We start from the raw sequence: 17,604 nt of genomic DNA on the forward strand, positions 1-17,604 counted from the left end.
TTTGTAACTTTTCATAACTTAGAAACAAAAGGAATAGAAATATTTTTAATTAGATTNCATGGAAAAATCCACGCCCAGGCACTGCCACGACCCCGGATCGTTTAATCAACTCCTCTATAAATTCAACCTGCAACGTCAATCTCGTTAAAACTAAATTCATCATCTCTGTTCTTCTCCATGAAACCCGAGCCCAAAGTTCAGAAAGACTCACATCAGAGAACAGGCAAGTTTCAGGGAGTCGAGCAAATACGAAAAAAGAACCTTGTGGCTTAAACTCTATCTTTAAACCAACCCTTGCAAGCAAGTTGATCATACAATCTCTTTTTGATTCATAATCCTGACCACATTGGACAGCATCACGTTCTTAAACATAACTCACGAGGTTGCCATGTTGGATTATAATCACATCAAACATCTGTAAAAGTATCCCTAGTGACTCGTGTCATATTTTGGGTGATGTTGGCACAAGGGGGAATGGGTAATGATGGTATTCGAAAGTCAATGATGACTAAATTGGACTGACAGTTCAAGGATCGAATTTCATTGTTTTGAAACGTAAAATGGAGCTGCGGAATCCACAGAGCAAATTTAAAGACTCGGAAACTTTGGTAAGGGATTGGACTTTCAAAGCACACAAGATCATTTGGGAATAGTAGAATGCTTTAGAAATCTAGATTATCAGAATGAGACAAACCTTCAATCTACATGAAGAATTTGATGGTTGTAATCTTACCCTTCTCAATGAATCAAAGTAAGAAGGAAGACTATTCAAAGCAGTCAAAGCAGCTTCTTGAAAAGGAGCCGGAGCAGAATCTGTTATTTTGATATGAATATTTCTGACTGCAGAAGCAATAGAAGATGGAGCAATCGCCCACCCAACTCTCCATCCTATATTGCAACCACTACTTGCTGTAAATCATTCTCGCATCTTTTGGGCACATGAAAGAAAAGGTATTCGACAAAGGAAGGGCGGGGGTTGTGAATTTTAAGCGGAAAATTGTACCAGTTACGCTAAAAGTTTTTGACAAGGAAGACGTAATGATCGTCCGTCTCTGCATTTCTGGAAGTGAAGCAATCGACAAGTGTTTTTCATTGTCGAAAGTAATATGCTCGTACACCTGCAGAAATAATAATTCAAAAGCAAAAAAGAAAAGTTACGGGGCAAAAGAAATACTCTTTTTTTGTTTGTTTAACCTTACAATGAAGATATATAAGTTGATCACCACTATGTAAATAGCAGGCTTTGCCTGACGGAGAATGGAGAACCAAGCAGAAACAATACATGCTGCGAGTCTAACAAGAAAGAATGTTTTCAGTCTCCAATTTTCAGCCTATCATGGTAATCTACAGGTACAATATGAGTGTTCTGCGATTTTCTGTAAATTTAGAGGCTTGACATAAATGAAGAAATGGATATTTACAGGAAAATAATATCGAACACAATAATAATTCCTAATCTTTTAAATAATGAAAATTAATATTGAAATTCATGATCCCATCACGAGAGAGAATTATTGAGCCTAAAAAATATATATTAAATGTCGTTATGCGATAGGAGTCGGCAAAGTTCGATCATACTTCATCTGTTACCACAAACACATCCCATCTCTGGCAAGCTCCAGCAATAATGTCAAGCTCCTCCTTTGTGAAAACTTTTCCTGTTGGGTTATGGGGGCTGTCTCACATTGAATTAGTCTACTTCCAAAAGCTTATAAGTCATTATCAAGCACCACATCTGAAAAGTGGCACAGCATTTTCAAAAAAAGAACTCGAGAACTATCGATCTACATTAAGTTCAACTCCATAAAAAAATGAAAAAATCAAGTATCTTTTTTTTATTTAATTTAAGATAATGCACTTAAGAATCGATAACCAAATGCTACACAAGCAGAAAACCAACCAAAAAGAATTGATACACGAGAGAAATATGAACGCTAGCTCATATTTTTTAAAGGATAATTCAAAAGGCCAATTGGTTTTTACTATTTCACAGTAGAACTTTTGATGTAACAAGAAAACACTCCTATCAGAGCAAACACAAACTGATGCAGCGCCCTCAAAGGATGTCCGAGTCGATAGAATAGGTGAAATTTCGTCAATTGTCAAAACTTCGATTTTCAACGTCTTTTCGGACGAGCTTGTCACATATGGTTTTCTCAGTGAGGTTTCTACAAACCAAATGTAAAATTAATAGCATGTTAAGTCCCGCATTTTTTTAAATCAATTATAAAACCCCTATCAAATGGGGTAAATGTGGCTAATTTGTATTACATATGAATGAAATGTATTTGATTTTTTAAAAAAAGGACTAATGCAGCAATTGTAACAACGATATAGCAAGAGACCACGCAGATTAGGCTGAAAACCTTCGACTGCTAAAACGAATGGGTCACGAACTCTTGCAAAACCTTTCAAGAATAACAACTTTACCACAAGGCACAAACCATACCTGTTCAAAACCAAAGCTTTAGTGTTATAAGTAAAAGTCTTCTCAAGTTTATCAGGACTCAATGTCCAATAAGGGGGATCGAGAGCCACATATACCTACCATATTTTCACGATAACAAATATATCATTTCATACCATTCGGAAACTAAATCGAACGAAAGAAAAATACTGCAACGACTGAATCAGCTAACCGGAACTCCTCCAGCAAGCTTTATACAAGTGTCGTATGTTTCATAGGACGGATCGAACAATATAACCTCATCTCCTTTATCAATAACTGAAACCAAAACAAACCCAAGACACGAAAATGGGAACTGAGCCAAAACTAAGAAAGAAACAACATAGATTATACTTGCAAACATTGTTGCCGCAAATGCCTCGGACTGCCCGCAACAAATGACCATATCAGTGTCGGGGTCAACATCAATTCCATGCATTTCTTTCATGTTACGAGCAACGTAATCACAAATTCCTTGCACGTGCCTTCATAAATTAACTAAATCTTTTGAGATTCCACTAATCAGAAAATGACGGGAACATGTTCGTTTGTTTGGATGGATGGACCTGTACTGGTTGAAGTCGGAATTGATAGCGGAGACGGCGGCGTTTTTTATGTACAGCGGCGCGGGAAAATCGGGGAATCCTTCAGCGAGATTAATGGCATTGCATCTTTGAGCAAGAAAAGATAGCTGCTGGATAGGAGATGGTGTGAGAGTCTTCGCCACAGAAGATAGCTTCTCTTCCATGACTGCTGCCTTCTTTATCCTCTGACACGGAAATCAATATATATTTATAGTGAACAATTTATAATTCAATCAATATATANAAAAATATAAAAAAAAACTTTTTTTTTCAAAATTTACAACCAAACTTTGTCCCATTATATTTTTTTAATGTATTTGATTTATTATTCTTCAAAATTAGAATTGTTCTTAATAAACGTTAAGATAATAATTTTTTATTATTAGCGTAATTTATTTATGAAATGTTCAAAATTTGTAACTTTTCATAACTTAGAAACAAAAGGAATAGAAATATTTTTAATTAGATTCTTAAATAAATTTATTATTTTAAAAAATTTAGATTTAAAATAATTATACATATAAAATATATACGCTTAAAACATTCCATTGATGGGAAAAAATTGGCGATGATTTTCAAAATAAAAGGCATTTAATTTAATTAATTTAAAATCATAGACGGGCCTTTGAATTATTGTTTGTACTGGAGATTTAAATGAAAAGCGCATTGTTTCTCTGAACTTTGAGATTTTATGGGCCAAGTATGGCCCATCTCATAATTTTGCCCATGTTGGAAGAGCGCTGGCCCGGTTTAAAGTCCGTGGACTCCAATTTTAATGGGCCGGCACACACCAACGGCCAGGATTTAACCTTCACGTTGATCATGCGAATGAAGAAACTCAAACCAGTGGCATTTACGTTAATAACTTGAAATAAAAGTCCAATTGTTACGTGGTATTCGGTTGCTGGAAATGTTGGACTGTTTAAATATCTAGACTTGTGTTTCTCAAGTACAAATGAAAATAATATTCTCTCTAATTTATCAGCCGTACACAAAATTATTACTTGATTCTTCGATTTTAATCTGGAGCATAAACAAGCAATAATTGCATCTTTTAGATTTTAATTTCTGTATTTTTTTGTTCTTGGTTGGATCGAGAAGAACGATGTCGTTGAGGCCGAGCGCGAGGACGGAGGTCCGCCGGAGTAGGTACAAGGTGGCGGTGGACACGGAGGAGGGCAGGAGGCGGCGAGAGGATAACATGGTGGAGATCCGGAAGAATAGGAGGGAGGAGAATTTGCTGAAGAAGAGACGCGAGGGGCTTCAAGCTCAGCAATTGCAGCCTACGGTCGATGTACCGCAGCTCGATAAAAAGGTATTAATTGATAATCGGTCATGTATGAGCTCAATTTTGAATAACCCTGTGATTTCCAATCGATTCTGTTGGATTGCTTGATCGATCTGCGGCTATCATTATCTCGTCTTTGTAGAAGTTGATATTAGGATTCGAGCGTAATATTTGATCTTTTCGTTTGACATTCTTTATTCGTGATTATTCTAATTACATAGGATTGAAGTTATGTTGAAGTACCACAACTTAGTATTTCTGTCCTTCGCGACTCTAGCTGTATGCTGATTTGTTCAAGGTTTACTTCGTTATTGTAATTTTTAAAAACATTTACTTACTATATGTTCTCAGTTGGATAGTCTTCCAGCAATGGTGGCTGGAATTTGGTCAAACGATAGAGCATTACAACTCGAGGCCACAACTCAGGCTCGTAAACTTCTTTCAATAGGTAAAAAAATCAAACTTTATTTTCCTAAATCAGTTTTTTCTTTTTCTTTTTTTTCCCGCACATCTTGTTTGTTAAATAATGGATTTTTTTGTTTTTGTTCATTTGGCGTTTTATGGGAATTTTGTTTCAACAGAAAGGAACCCACCAATTGATGAGGTGATTCAGTCTGGAGTTGTTCCTCGGTTTGTTGAGTTTCTTGCAAGAGAGGACTACCCACAGCTTCAGGTAAGATTTTGGTCTCATTACTGTTGGTGGTATTGTTTGATTTAAAGTGTTAAAAGTATCACATCTTTTTGGTCCTGTAATGACTTTTTTCCTTAGTTTGAGGCAGCATGGGCTCTTACAAATATTGCTTCGGGGACGTCTGATAATACTAAGGTTGTGATAGATCATGGTGCTGTCCCTATTTTTGTGAAACTTCTTAGTTCTCCAAGTGATGATGTTCGGGAACAGGTACTTGTTGCAAAATGACTTCTCCATCCTCCATTTAACTGTCTGCCCTATTTAATGAAGTGATTCTGCAATTAATGCTTGATGATATAGGCAGTATGGGCTTTAGGAAATGTTGCGGGTGATTCACCAAAGTGTCGTGATCTTGTCCTCAGTTACGGAGCTTTGATGCCTTTGTTGTCTCAATTTAATGATGAAGTAAAGTTGTCCATGTTGCGAAATGCAACATGGACACTGTCAAACTTTTGTCGGGGAAAACCACAACCACTGTTTGATCAGGTGTGTCCTTCAAGTTCTATTTAGTGATGCTTTGTTGTAATAAATATTCTCATATACATAATTGAATTTGAATATATGTCATCTGGAATCCCTGAGCAGGTGAAACCAGCCCTTCCTGCACTTGCTCATCTTATACATACAAATGATGAAGAAGTCCTCACAGATGCATGCTGGGCACTTTCTTATCTCTCTGATGGTACTAATGATAAAATCCAAGCTGTGATAGAGGCTGGTGTATGCCCTCGTCTGGTTGAGCTTTTGCTGTGAGTGATGCAGTTAAATGACATTGTTCAGAAATCTGATATTTATGTTGTTGGTCGTGAAATACATAGAGGTCTCTGTATCTCTCAACGTGTTGCATAATTATTTTTATTTCATTTTCCTTTTTGGTTTTGGGTTTTGTAGGCATCCCTCACCATCTGTTCTGATCCCTGCCCTGCGGACCGTGGGTAATATTGTGACAGGTGATGATTTGCAGACTCAGGTATGTAGTTGGATTGCTACTTTTTCCTGGACTAACAAATTCTCTAGTTCATTTATGTGAATTCATTGGTGGATGATAAGAAAAGTGGCCTTTTCTACTTGTTTTGGCTTTTATGCAAGGGCGTTAATTTACTTCTCTGTATGTTGTCTATATTTTGGGATTCCTGGTTTGTGATATCTGTACAGGTTAGATAACTTATTGGATTGTATGGTTTCTTCATTGGTGTGCCATTTTTCAATGATTGAATATCCTATATATTTGGGACTCAGTATTTTAGGAATCATGTACTTCAATTAACACAAAATATGCTCACTATATAACTTTTCAATTGAGATATTGAATACAAGATGTGTATTTATGAAACAAGGTATCTGATTATCTTGATGTATTAATTGGATAGACTGATATACAGCTTTATTCATGGTCAGGTGTTTGTGATCTTTCGATTATATATTCCCAGAAGTATCAGCTCTAAATCTCTGCCTGAAAAATTACAAATCCTCACTGATCTTTTTATCTGATTTCAAATAAATTTAGTGGTTCCAAGAGGTATAAAGATGTGTCTTGATCTGCTGTCATGATTTACAAATTCTGCTAGATGTCTGAACTCTTGACTAGAAAAGGATGTCACAATTGTGGGTTTCACTGTATTGAATAAATGGGGTTGCATCTTTACTTATAATGAGACAAACTTAATTTTTGTTTGTTGACGTGCTCTTTTAGGATCCTTTGGAGAGTTGAAAGTACTCTCTAGAAATTTTGAGATGAAACTTGATGTTGCAATTACACCGTTTTAATATCGACGAAAGTGTCAGATTTTTTATTTGAGTTTTTTCTAACTCACTTTTCGTTTGATGGTTTTCAGATCATCATTGAGAACAGGGCTCTTCCTTGCCTACTTAGCTTGTTGACGCAAAATTATAAGAAAAGTATCAAGAAGGAAGCTTGTTGGACTGTCTCAAACATCACTGCTGGAAATAAGGATCAAATTCAGGTATGCAGAAAATGGTGGGGTTGTTTCTCTCCACTTGGTAATATAGTGAGTTATTGAAGCTGTCATTTGAATGAGCAGGCTGTGATTGAAGCTGGCATAATTCCTCCCCTTGTTATTTTGCTTCAAAGTGCCGAGTTTGAAATAAAGAAAGAGGCTGCTTGGGCTATATCTAATGCCACTTCTGGTGGGACTAGCGACCAAATCAAGTATATCTTTTACCTCCATTTTATTATTGTATATATTGTTGCATATTTGGATTGAAGACGATGTCAAACTCGTTTGGCAGGTTTCTAGTACGGGAGGGATGTATAAAGCCGTTGTGCGATCTTCTGGTTTCTCCCGACCCAAGAATCGTGACCGTCTGCTTGGAAGGTCTTGAAAACATCCTGAAGGTTGGAGAAGCTGAGAAGAACCTCGGTAACACGGGAGATGTGAATGTCTTTGCGCAGATGATTGATGATGCGGAAGGGCTAGAGAAGATTGAGAATCTTCAGAGCCATGATAACAACGAAATTTACGAGAAGGCTGTAAAGATACTTGAAACATATTGGTTGGAAGAAGACGACGAGCAGCTGGTCTCTAGTGATGGTCCCCAATCTGGTTTCAACTTTGGAGGTAGTGAACTTCCTGTTCCATCCGGAGGATTCAAATTTGGCTGAAGGTACCGTCAAGTTTTTCATGAAGTGTGCTGAATTATCTAACTTTTGCATAATCGTACTCTGAAATGGTCATTGAGGGAATCTACAGGAATTTCTCGGATCTTGAGAGTTGAAGTACTTATTGAGATTCAGCTGAGAAGAAGTTGGAGTCCGGTGGGATGTCGGTTTGTATGGTTTTCTTGTGCCGATATTTTGCTTGAAGAATAAAGATGGTCGTGTGGGTTGATCACAGTTAAACGATAGTCTTGTTTGCTGTACATTATGAGGTCTCTTTTGTCTTATTTCGGGTATGCTTTGTCGAGTCTTTTGTCATTACAGATTGAATGATCTTACTTATATACTATATTTCATGGAGGTCACATTTCACGTTGTGCGGGATAAAAGGTTAAAGAAATGGACTGGCTTGTAATACATCTGGGTCTCAGATTTTCTTTGAGCGATGCTTGTGTACGTAAATGAATAATGTTTTATCTATTTTTTCGAATATATTTTTATTTTCAACCGAATGAATGAATTGTCGGTAATACTTCATACGAGCAAAATTTTGGATAAACCAAAATACTAATATAACCAAACTGATTTGAAAATGTGGTTCGCTTAATCTGGAAATATTTTATAAAAATCAGTCATTTTCGGTTCATTTAGTCGGTTTTTGTTATATTTTTCTTTACAGTCGAATAATTTAAAAAAATGGGTTTATATTTTTTATTGGCTAATATTCAATAGTCGTGTTAAAATACACCATGAGGATTTGATATCATCAATGGTTACAATGATTATTCTCTTCTCTTGTTGTAGCTTTTGAATGGCCTAGTTTGGTTTTATTCTATTTTTTCAAAAAAATTATTATCGTAATAATTGATTTTTAGTCCAGTTTGTTGTCTTCCGGTTTGATGAAAAACCGGTTGGTTTGATTACAGCTGGGTATTTAGGATCGAATAAAGGACTATGATTATTTGTTCCAAATTGCCTATCACAAATTCCCAATGCCGGGTTGAATAATGGAATGGAGGGCCTTTTAGGTGGTACGTTGTGGGTTAACTAGGTTGTTTTATAGGTTGGATTATGATGAATTCCAAGCTTTACACTTTTTTTCCAAGCTATACACTTCCAATTATGTGTACGTTTAGCTTTGTGTTTCTCCATCTACTTCTATTAAAAAAAAACAAACAAAAGTATTTTTCAACATTTTTCTAAACTTCTTTGATTTTTTTATAAAATAAAAGTACTTAAAGAAACTACAACTTATGTATCCAAAATCACCATAAAGTGCCTTTGATTTGGGAAAAAAAAATTCTAAATTATGGATTAAGGAAATGAAATTGGAGAATTTCTGATCAAGATCGTTTAAATTACTTGCATAAGTTTAAAATAATTTTCAAAAACAGTTGAGCCAAATGGAGACGATCCAACAGTCCCCGAAACGGATTCAAATTAAACATTGTAATTTAAAAGTTTCGAAGAACACAAAAGTCAAAATGGCGCATTTTATCAATGGCAGCCAGCCACAGCTACAGCCACTTTAGGCTAGCTTAGCTGATTACTAATCTACTTTCCGGCTCGTTTTTCATTGTCAGATTGGAACTCTTCAAACCAAATTCATATTAGTTTAGGTTGCTACGATTAATGTTAACTTGATAAACAGAATATAACGAACAATACTTGAAATACCTAGCAATTTCTTTTTAATTTTAGCTTAGTCGCAGAGTTTGGATTTGAATGGATTTCCATTCACTTTAATTCATGTGAATATGGAATTCATCCTTTCAGAGGTACTATCATGCGTGCACGGAGGTGCCACTAAGGGATAGATGCATTGGTTTATCACATTTGGAGTGCTCGTAACAGGGTATTTTTTGACGGTGAGAGGCCGGATGTGGAAGCTATCTTTCGGAAGATTTTGATTCATGTTCATCGAACGATGGCTGCTGCCTGATATCCATATTTTGTCTCACAATATTTGGATTTCATTCATGGGATGTATCTATTTTTTGATATAACCATTTTCTTCGATTATGGTTTTTGAACACTGATTTTGTGATCCCTGGGTATGTCTAGTGTATTTTGTATTCTCTTTATTTACCATCTATGATATGTGTTAATATCAAAAAAACAAAACTGTATATTTTTAAATTTTTTAATGAGACTCGAAAATGATGCAAATATTTTAATTTTGTATGGATTAAAAATTCCAATTTTATTTCATTTTGTCGGCAAAATATTTGTGAAACATGTGAGCACTTGGTCAATGCATCACATGCAATCTCAGAAGATGTGTGGCAAGATGAAATTGAGAATTTGCTTCTAACGTTCACACAAGTCAGGATGAGCTATATAAGTAGAGCTCTCCTCCATCAAATGAAATCCATCCCGTTCTCAAGTCGAGAATCTCAATTCTAAAGTTTCACTCTTCTCCTAATTATTCATATAATATTTATGAAATATTCATTCTCTTATATTAAGAGATTGTGTGTTTTTTTTGGAAACACATTGATTATTTGTACACCATAAAATATTATAATGAAATTCTTTTCATCTCACCCTTGATTTTTATCTAATAATTTTTAGAGATTTTTCACATAAATCTCGATGTCTAATTTTATTTTTTATTTTTATATTTATATTTATGTCTCAAGACATTACGCCTCAAACCGACCCAGTTAAGCACAAGGGATTTTCGTCTGCAACTGCCAAGGTATGTGTTGGGGAATCTCAACGACTTAGTTATTATTTGGTAATAATTGGCATAAAGGCCACATCATTAAATTTGCAAATAAATAATCGATATAAAGATGTTTAAGTAGCTGCATTTGGACGTTGGATTGGACCCCATTGTTAATTTTTAATTTTATTTAATTTATCTATTTATTTTATTTTATTAAAGTTGAAAAACATGATAATAACCATTTAAGAATGAAACAAATTTTTTCTTCCAACTTTACCTTTATATTATATTAATATTACACTTTTGTTTGTTTGTTTTTTTTTTAAAATTTCAACACACACTTTTATTTTTATTTTTTTTATTTCAACAATTCAAATATCAATTTAGTCCCTCAATAATTTGTTAACTTTCACTTTAATCCATCGATAATGATAAAAAAGACTGTACACACATACATCCCGTGTGCAGAGTAACTAGTATCTTATAAACACTAATAAGTATTGATCAAACAAAAGAAAGGGGATTCAAATTCAAAATTCAAAAGGGAAGTTGACAACACATGCAGTGCAAAGTAGCAGGTTATGCAGCAAAGAACCCTGTACTCTATATCTGCACGACTTATGTTTGGCAACATAGCTCACTGAAAAGGTTTTCAAAGATTTATTTATCATTAAGCAAAGATTGATGGATGCCCACATCTTATTTCTTGATATCTTATCTAGTACACATGAACTTGCTTCCCTTTGTTAATATATTGATATAATAAATTTATAAGTACATTTTTTTGTGGACTAAAATATTTGAGGTAAACAAAAAGGGTAGAGAATTCAATTTGATCAAGTAAATGTATCGAAGCTGATTATTGTGTTAACGTTAAACTTGTACTAAAATCGTGCGATAGGTTGAAGATGATCTTACACGTACATCCACCGTCATCATTTGATTATCTTATACAAACAAATCAAATTATACCATTGTATTCCAAAACTTTTGTTCTAGCACCATATAACATAACATGTCCTACAATTAGTTTGTAAATAAAAGTGTTACATTTATGTATTTTATTTAAGGTTATAATAGCAGAGTATAGATTTGTCAGGTTGCATGACATTGGACCGCGGGAGGCACATGCAAAGTCAAACCCAACATTCTTAGGAATCAGACAATACGAAAACGAATTTTTTGCTTATTGATTTTTGTCTACGTAGATCCAAGATTCTTTGACTTCCCATTCCAATTTAATTGTAATGAAAGCATAAATAATATGTACCAAAAAACAAAGTCTATAAAGATTAATTTTACTACAACCCAATTTGAATAATATACCAATAATGTTTTCTGCATATATTGCGTACATGTACAATATATTAAATAAAAAATTTCTGATTTTTTAAATTATTAATTAATAAAAATATATAATAATAATTTTACGTAATTTGGATGTAACAAGGAGGAGTTGCGTATGTATTTATGATGGCTTGTTGCCTAATATATAGCAAGTATAAATGTGCTCAAATCGTAATCTTTCAATATACGAACGGCTGAGATTTCTCCACGGCAATCCGAAATTTGAAACGTACGAGGGGTATTATGGTCAATCTGGAAGAATTCTAGTGTCAGCTAGGGTTTGGTGTAGGCTGTATAGTGTCCACTAGATTCCGTGTTGGCTTCTATGTTTTTTTTCACAAATACATATATTGTTTTGTATTTTCCGCAAAGACGCTTCTCATAGTTGATAGTACACTCAAATTCTCCCCGATATCGGCCAATGATCATCTCTTATCGATCAAATCCCATCTCCATTTCCTGTTTTCTTCATCATTTTTCTTCATAAATCGTTCCTTTGATCCTGTGTATAGTGAGTCTTCTGTTTAATTTGCTTTTTTTGTTGAGCTTTTGGTGTTCATGAGAGTAGTAACACTCTGCTGGATGGTATGGATCTGAAAGAGGACGTGGTGAGGAGCAAATGCTTGTAGTTTTTACACAAATTTTTACACTTGTTCTCGATTAAATCTTGCAAATTAATCTATCACCTGTTCTCTGATTCATTTATTCGATTTTTTTCCAGAAGCAAGATTCCGATGAGCGAAATAGCGACAGGTGTTTGGTGAAATGCTGCAGCGGCTGTCGCACTACCAGAACTCCCCTATGGAGAGGCGGCCCAGAGGGACCCAAGGTGCACAAAATTTATACAATCATTTGATTTTTTTTTCTACCCTTTAATTTTTCTCTGGGTTTATTGATTCTTCGGGAGTGCTCGATTTTCCAGTCTCTATGTAATGCTTGTGGGATCAAATACAATAAGAAGAGGCGACAGCTGATGGGTTTGGATATTGGAAGAAGTACCCACAAGAAGAAGAAGCGAACCGCTGTAAATCGTGGTAACGGGGTCAGAGAGATTTTGAAAATGCGATTTATGGCTTCGGGAAGTGAAGTCGTGTTACGGAGGTCGGGGAAGCTGTTGAGCACGTTGAGGGAGGAAGAGCAAGCGGCTCTACTGTTGATGGCTCTTTCTTACGGATCTGTTTATGCTTAGATGGGTAGGTGGTACCTCGTGTTGATCTAGTGGTGGTACCAAGGTCTCGAAAATCTTTGAAAGTTTGAAAAAAGAGATGAAATTTTCTAACAAGATCTAATTAATGCTTTGGTTCTAATAGATTATTGGGATATCTTTAGATCTTTAGAAATTTGAGAAATCAAATTCTAACAAGATCTAGTGTTTAGATGTAACAGATTCTTAGTTTTATGCCAATTGATTAGTGGAGAATCTCTAGTTTCTTTGTTTTTTTCTTTTTTCTAGTATGTATTTTGAGTATCATTATATGCTACATTCAAGTTTTCTACTTTATGACATGGACAAATGTTAGTTTTCGAATAGTCAACATATAGAAACTTCAAGAAAATTTGATGAATCTATTATTAGAATACGAGGGAAAACACTTTCAGGATAACATAGACTAACCGATATTTTGACGATAGCATTTGTAACTTCTGAACTTGAAATTAGTGAGAACTGAGACAAAGTTATGTTATCACTTCCCCATATGATTATTGGGTCATGTTTCTGAGTTGGGTTACTCGTTGAATTTTTTCTTTTGAACTTTTACTGTCTTAAATCCTATAGTGACGTTTGATGTCCATTTTCTCGGTTTTTAAAATCAAACTTTCAATATATTGTAGTGGATGTGGACCGGTTTTATTAGATTCGATCATGTATTACCGATTGGTTCGGGTTCGGTACCCACATCTAGATACCTAGCTTTGGTATTCTTTGAGGGTGTATTACTAAAATACGCTATAACTGCCATCGAATTGGCAGAATCATTGTTGATTTTGTTTAGAAACGTAACTTCGGGGTACGTTGGATGTCCTGCCCTCGGCATGTTTTCTAATTATCATACAACTTGGATTGAGGCCTGTACAGTTTAGACACACCTTTAAACGAGTCATAGAGTTGTAATGTATAAAGATAATAATACTGCGGATAAGCGAGCTTTCAAACACAACACATTTTAAGATATAACGTGAAATAAATTATCATATACAACTCTGTGTTTTTAAAAGTTGAGCATACATTATGACGTTACTGATCAAAATAATAAATCAAATAGATACAATGTACGTATGAACTGTGGCTTGCCGGACTCGTAATATTTATCCACCGGAATACACCTATTTTGACTTCATTATTCCCATTGAAATAAATATATTAATCAGATATTGGTTTACAAGTACCACTAAATCCACATGAATATATACATTTATATTAATTAAGTAAAGATAATAGGCTATGACGTTGATAAAACACATGCTTGAAATTTTAACTTGAATCAGGATTCCACTTGTTTTCAATTCAAGATTTACTCTTGGTCACTTTCTCTTAATATATTCCCATGTAATCTTTATGGATGAACCTGAAAACTTATAATAGTTAAACTTAAACGTCAATTGGATTATGAAAATTAATATAATTAGGACCTAGCTTTTTAGTTTTAGAGATAATGAACTTTAGACTGTACATGTAGTTTTGTGATTATTCATGAAATGAAGAGAAGAGAGAAGAAGATGACAAGTGAAACGGAGATGAAAGGGTGGCTGTTAAGCTTCGCTGAATGCGAGTTGGGGATGCCAGGTGGCGGAGGGTTGAAGTAAAAGAGAGGTAAATACGGGAAAGTGGGGTTGGGCCACGAATAGGGGATGTTTTGCGGTGGATTATAAGCGCTTCCGCCGCCGTACAGAGGCGGGAAATATGTGGGTTCGGTGAGAAGTAGTAAACTCCCTCACCACCACCAGTACTACTGGGTGTTGGAGGACAGTTGAGCCCCGGCCTGTGGGGGTGGCACTGGCGGTGGAGAGACAATAGGGGAACGTTCGATCCTACCTTGGATGGTCCAGATTCAGTCACATTTGTGATGTTAAAAAAAAATGGACCCCAAGTACTTGTGGCTAAATCTGGACCGTGGATCTACACATGGCCCCACACGTAGGGTGAAATATTCCGACAATAGGTAGACACGAGTTGTCGCAAGAATAGTACATTGCGCAGATTGTCAGGTCGTAATTTGTTGTTTTTAAGGTTGATGTAGCCGACGCGAAATCATGCAAGGAACTGAAAACAATTGACAAAACAAGAAGAGAGAAAGGATTCCCATTTCTATAAATACTTTGTTACACTCAAAGAGTGCATTCGCCGTCGTATATATAGAGAGAGATTGGTAGTTATTTGTTGTACATTGATCAATACTTTTTATATAGGACTGACAAAAGAAAAATAGTCATTCTTTCTCTAAATTGAAATGTTTTGGTTTTAATGCAGTACTATGCCGGTTTTCTTCTGTTTTATTCCTATTTCGATGGTGTGCTTAGTTTTATATTGAATTTTTTAATCATATTTTGACAAAATACCAACATGGAATATCCAGCACTAGAGTTTTCACTTGGTTGAAAAAATAATAAAAAAATTGATTAATTGGAAAGGTTACAACCTGACTATGAATGTAATTCGTTGACGTTGCTGTGTGCATTCACAAACAAATTCATAATAGCAATTTAGAATAGATTTGTAATTAATGAATCGGCCCATTTTATGGACAATTTTATAATGGACACTCAAATGTATCACTCGATTCCTAAGATGCTTGGATAAAGTGTACTTAAAAACTATGTAACATGTTTCGGCTCTAATGTAAAAGGACTAAAAGTTTAAAACTAAACATAAAAGAAAAGATTATTAGACTGGCACCAAATTTTGATTAATTAAATGAACGAAACTCTCATAAAAAGTAATCAATTTATAACTTTCATGCAAAAATCGTTAATCGACCTAAAATTAATGGTTTCTCAAAATGGAGCTTATTAATAAATCCGTTGCTTTCCCTTCTTCTTTCTCTGAAATCATTAGTCCATGCAAATCCCGGATGCCGGTGCATATCGTAATTAACCTGAAAATTAACTGTAAAAAATGGAAGGGATAATTAAAACTAGTAATTAGTGATCGATGTAAGGGATATATAGTATTAGCGTGTTTATAAAATTTGGGAATAAAATTTCATAGAAAGATCAAGAGAGAAGAAAAGAAGACGACGAGTGAAGAAATTATAAAGGGGAGGCTATTAGGCTGAACGGAATTTGAGTTGGATTTGTAATAATATATAGGAAAATACTGAATAGCAGGGTTTGGAGGCGAAGGCGGTGGACAATGGTGGCAACCGCCTCCGCTGGGTGGTGGATGATATGAGGATTCAGCCGGAGGTGGAGGGGGTGAGGAAAGCGGAGGGCAGTCGGCCCCCGTTGTTGGAGGTGGCGGCGGCGGCGGCGGAGGTGGCGGAGAGACGTCAGGTTGACAAGGGCTCTCACAAGAAGAGCACATCTCGCAGGTTGTCTGGTTTTTGGTGGTTGTTTTCAGGGTTGGAGTAGCTAATGAAAAATCATGGCATGAGCTGAAAACAATTGAAAACAAAAGGAGAGAAAGAATTCCCATTCTTGAAATTGTGTAGAAATAATTAAAAAAAAATAATAGAACTGTACTAGGAATTTATATTTATATTTATTTATGTGAAGAAACAAATTAGTTTCTTAAGAAAATATGAAAAGAAAATCAGAAAAGTTCAGAAAATTATTCACCCATAAGCTCGAGAGGGTATAAATATAGGCTAAAATGGTATTTGAATATATTATATCCGTAAATAATATTTGGGCCAATTTATTATAGAATCAAATCATCTGCTTAAAATTGTGTAATATTTTTTATGTTAGTTAATTATATGGGTAAAGATTTATTTTCCAAGCAACTTACACACATTGGATTTTATTCAATTTATCAAATCAAAATGTTATCTTGTTGTAGGTTTGAATTTTTTTGCAGGAATGACTAATTTCATGATCATTTCCTAATTTCCTTCACTTTTTTTTTGAAGACTGAATAATATAATATTCGGGGCAATTTTATTGATAAAAATAACTTGGAATTGCTATGATTATATTATATATAGTATTTTCCTTTATGTTGCAATAGAAAGGGAAATCAAATCCTATTACAAAATTAAGCATCAGTCGTTCATATTTCTTTATTTATGGGCTGTATCTAAATTTAGTTCCCCAAAAAAAATATAGTAAAAGAAAATTAAGTGAATAGTTGTATTCCATGAAATTTTATTAAAAAGTTTTTTATTATAAATCCAAAAAATAAATTAATCTTTATATAAAAAAAACCCCTTATCATTTCACATAATTGCGTCTCATCACGCACACACGTTACGTGTGTGACATAACATTGGATGTTAATAAAGTTTTGTTGATCTAAGTCAAATTCTTGAGTTTTCATATATAGACATGCCAGTGAAATGGGCTGAATTTTTTAGAAAAATTAATGATACAATTATATTAAATATATTTGTTTACAGATAATGTGAGAGTTTTAAATTTTAAAATTTGAAAAATGTAAAATAAATTATGAGAAAATGGTGATTTTTTTAGTAAATTCAATGAATATAGAACTTAATTATCTTGGCATGTGAAAACAATAAATATAAGCATTCGTATTCAATTCGACGTTTCTCTAAAACCAAAGGGTTAAAAATAAATGTCATAATGAATCGGCAACTCTAAACAAATGGCTTTAATGCTTCGGTGAAGGGCAGCAGACTTGGGCACAAACAATTATTGTATGCGTGCGGACAGGATACTCAACAAATTAATTGCATTTCGATTCTTGAATGCAATCATCAAACAACAACAAAAATTAAATCTTGAAACTTCAATTCAAAATTTCAAAAACAAGAAATACTCTTACCTCGTTAGGAAAAGTT

The 17,604-nt window shown here is 34.6% G+C and overlaps 3 protein-coding genes across 3 annotated transcripts; 2 read left to right on the forward strand and 1 right to left on the reverse strand.

Annotated features, from left to right (window-relative positions):
- Nucleotides 1–49: 49 nt before the first annotated feature.
- LOC140972907 (uncharacterized) lies at nucleotides 50–3,237 on the reverse strand. Its single transcript, XM_073435382.1, has 9 exons — nucleotides 3,013–3,237; nucleotides 2,801–2,931; nucleotides 2,640–2,725; nucleotides 2,450–2,544; nucleotides 1,579–1,675; nucleotides 1,004–1,118; nucleotides 695–888; nucleotides 212–337; nucleotides 50–127 (listed from the first exon to the last, which is right to left on the reverse strand). Exons 1-9 carry the CDS (start codon nucleotides 3,192–3,194, stop codon nucleotides 50–52), a joined length of 1,104 nt encoding a protein of 367 aa, XP_073291483.1. The 5' UTR covers nucleotides 3,195–3,237.
- A 730-nt stretch (nucleotides 3,238–3,967) lies between these two features.
- On the forward strand, nucleotides 3,968–8,043 carry LOC140989194 (importin subunit alpha-like). The gene is made up of 11 exons (XM_073458329.1): nucleotides 3,968–4,345; nucleotides 4,670–4,766; nucleotides 4,900–4,991; nucleotides 5,088–5,219; nucleotides 5,310–5,495; nucleotides 5,595–5,758; nucleotides 5,901–5,979; nucleotides 6,845–6,973; nucleotides 7,052–7,179; nucleotides 7,260–7,634; nucleotides 7,721–8,043. Exons 1-10 carry the CDS (start codon nucleotides 4,136–4,138, stop codon nucleotides 7,630–7,632), a joined length of 1,590 nt encoding a protein of 529 aa, XP_073314430.1. The 5' UTR covers nucleotides 3,968–4,135; the 3' UTR covers nucleotides 7,633–7,634; nucleotides 7,721–8,043.
- A 3,935-nt stretch (nucleotides 8,044–11,978) lies between these two features.
- Nucleotides 11,979–13,168, forward strand: LOC140968804 (GATA transcription factor 15-like). Its single transcript, XM_073429953.1, has 3 exons — nucleotides 11,979–12,252; nucleotides 12,366–12,473; nucleotides 12,567–13,168. Exons 1-3 carry the CDS (start codon nucleotides 12,232–12,234, stop codon nucleotides 12,831–12,833), a joined length of 396 nt encoding a protein of 131 aa, XP_073286054.1. The 5' UTR covers nucleotides 11,979–12,231; the 3' UTR covers nucleotides 12,834–13,168.
- Nucleotides 13,169–17,604: the final 4,436 nt, after the last annotated feature.

This window comes from Primulina huaijiensis, chromosome 1 (assembly GCF_012295235.1).
Source record: "Primulina huaijiensis isolate GDHJ02 chromosome 1, ASM1229523v2, whole genome shotgun sequence".
Taxonomy (NCBI): domain Eukaryota; kingdom Viridiplantae; phylum Streptophyta; class Magnoliopsida; order Lamiales; family Gesneriaceae; genus Primulina; species Primulina huaijiensis.

Excerpts from the sequence above, each read along its gene's own strand:
- LOC140989194 (XM_073458329.1), top strand. The coding sequence starts at position 4,136 with ATGTCGTTGAGGCCGAGCGCGAGGACGGAGGTCCGCCGGAGTAGGTAC. Across the intron at positions 4,346-4,669 it reads TACCGCAGCTCGATAAAAAG|TTGGATAGTCTTCCAGCAAT; the intron begins GTATTAATTGAT and ends ATATGTTCTCAG. Across the intron at positions 5,496-5,594 it reads CACAACCACTGTTTGATCAG|GTGAAACCAGCCCTTCCTGC; the intron begins GTGTGTCCTTCA and ends ATCCCTGAGCAG.
- LOC140968804 (XM_073429953.1), top strand. The coding sequence starts at position 12,232 with ATGGATCTGAAAGAGGACGTG. Across the intron at positions 12,253-12,365 it reads TGGATCTGAAAGAGGACGTG|AAGCAAGATTCCGATGAGCG; the intron begins GTGAGGAGCAAA and ends ATTTTTTTCCAG. Across the intron at positions 12,474-12,566 it reads GCGGCCCAGAGGGACCCAAG|TCTCTATGTAATGCTTGTGG; the intron begins GTGCACAAAATT and ends TCGATTTTCCAG.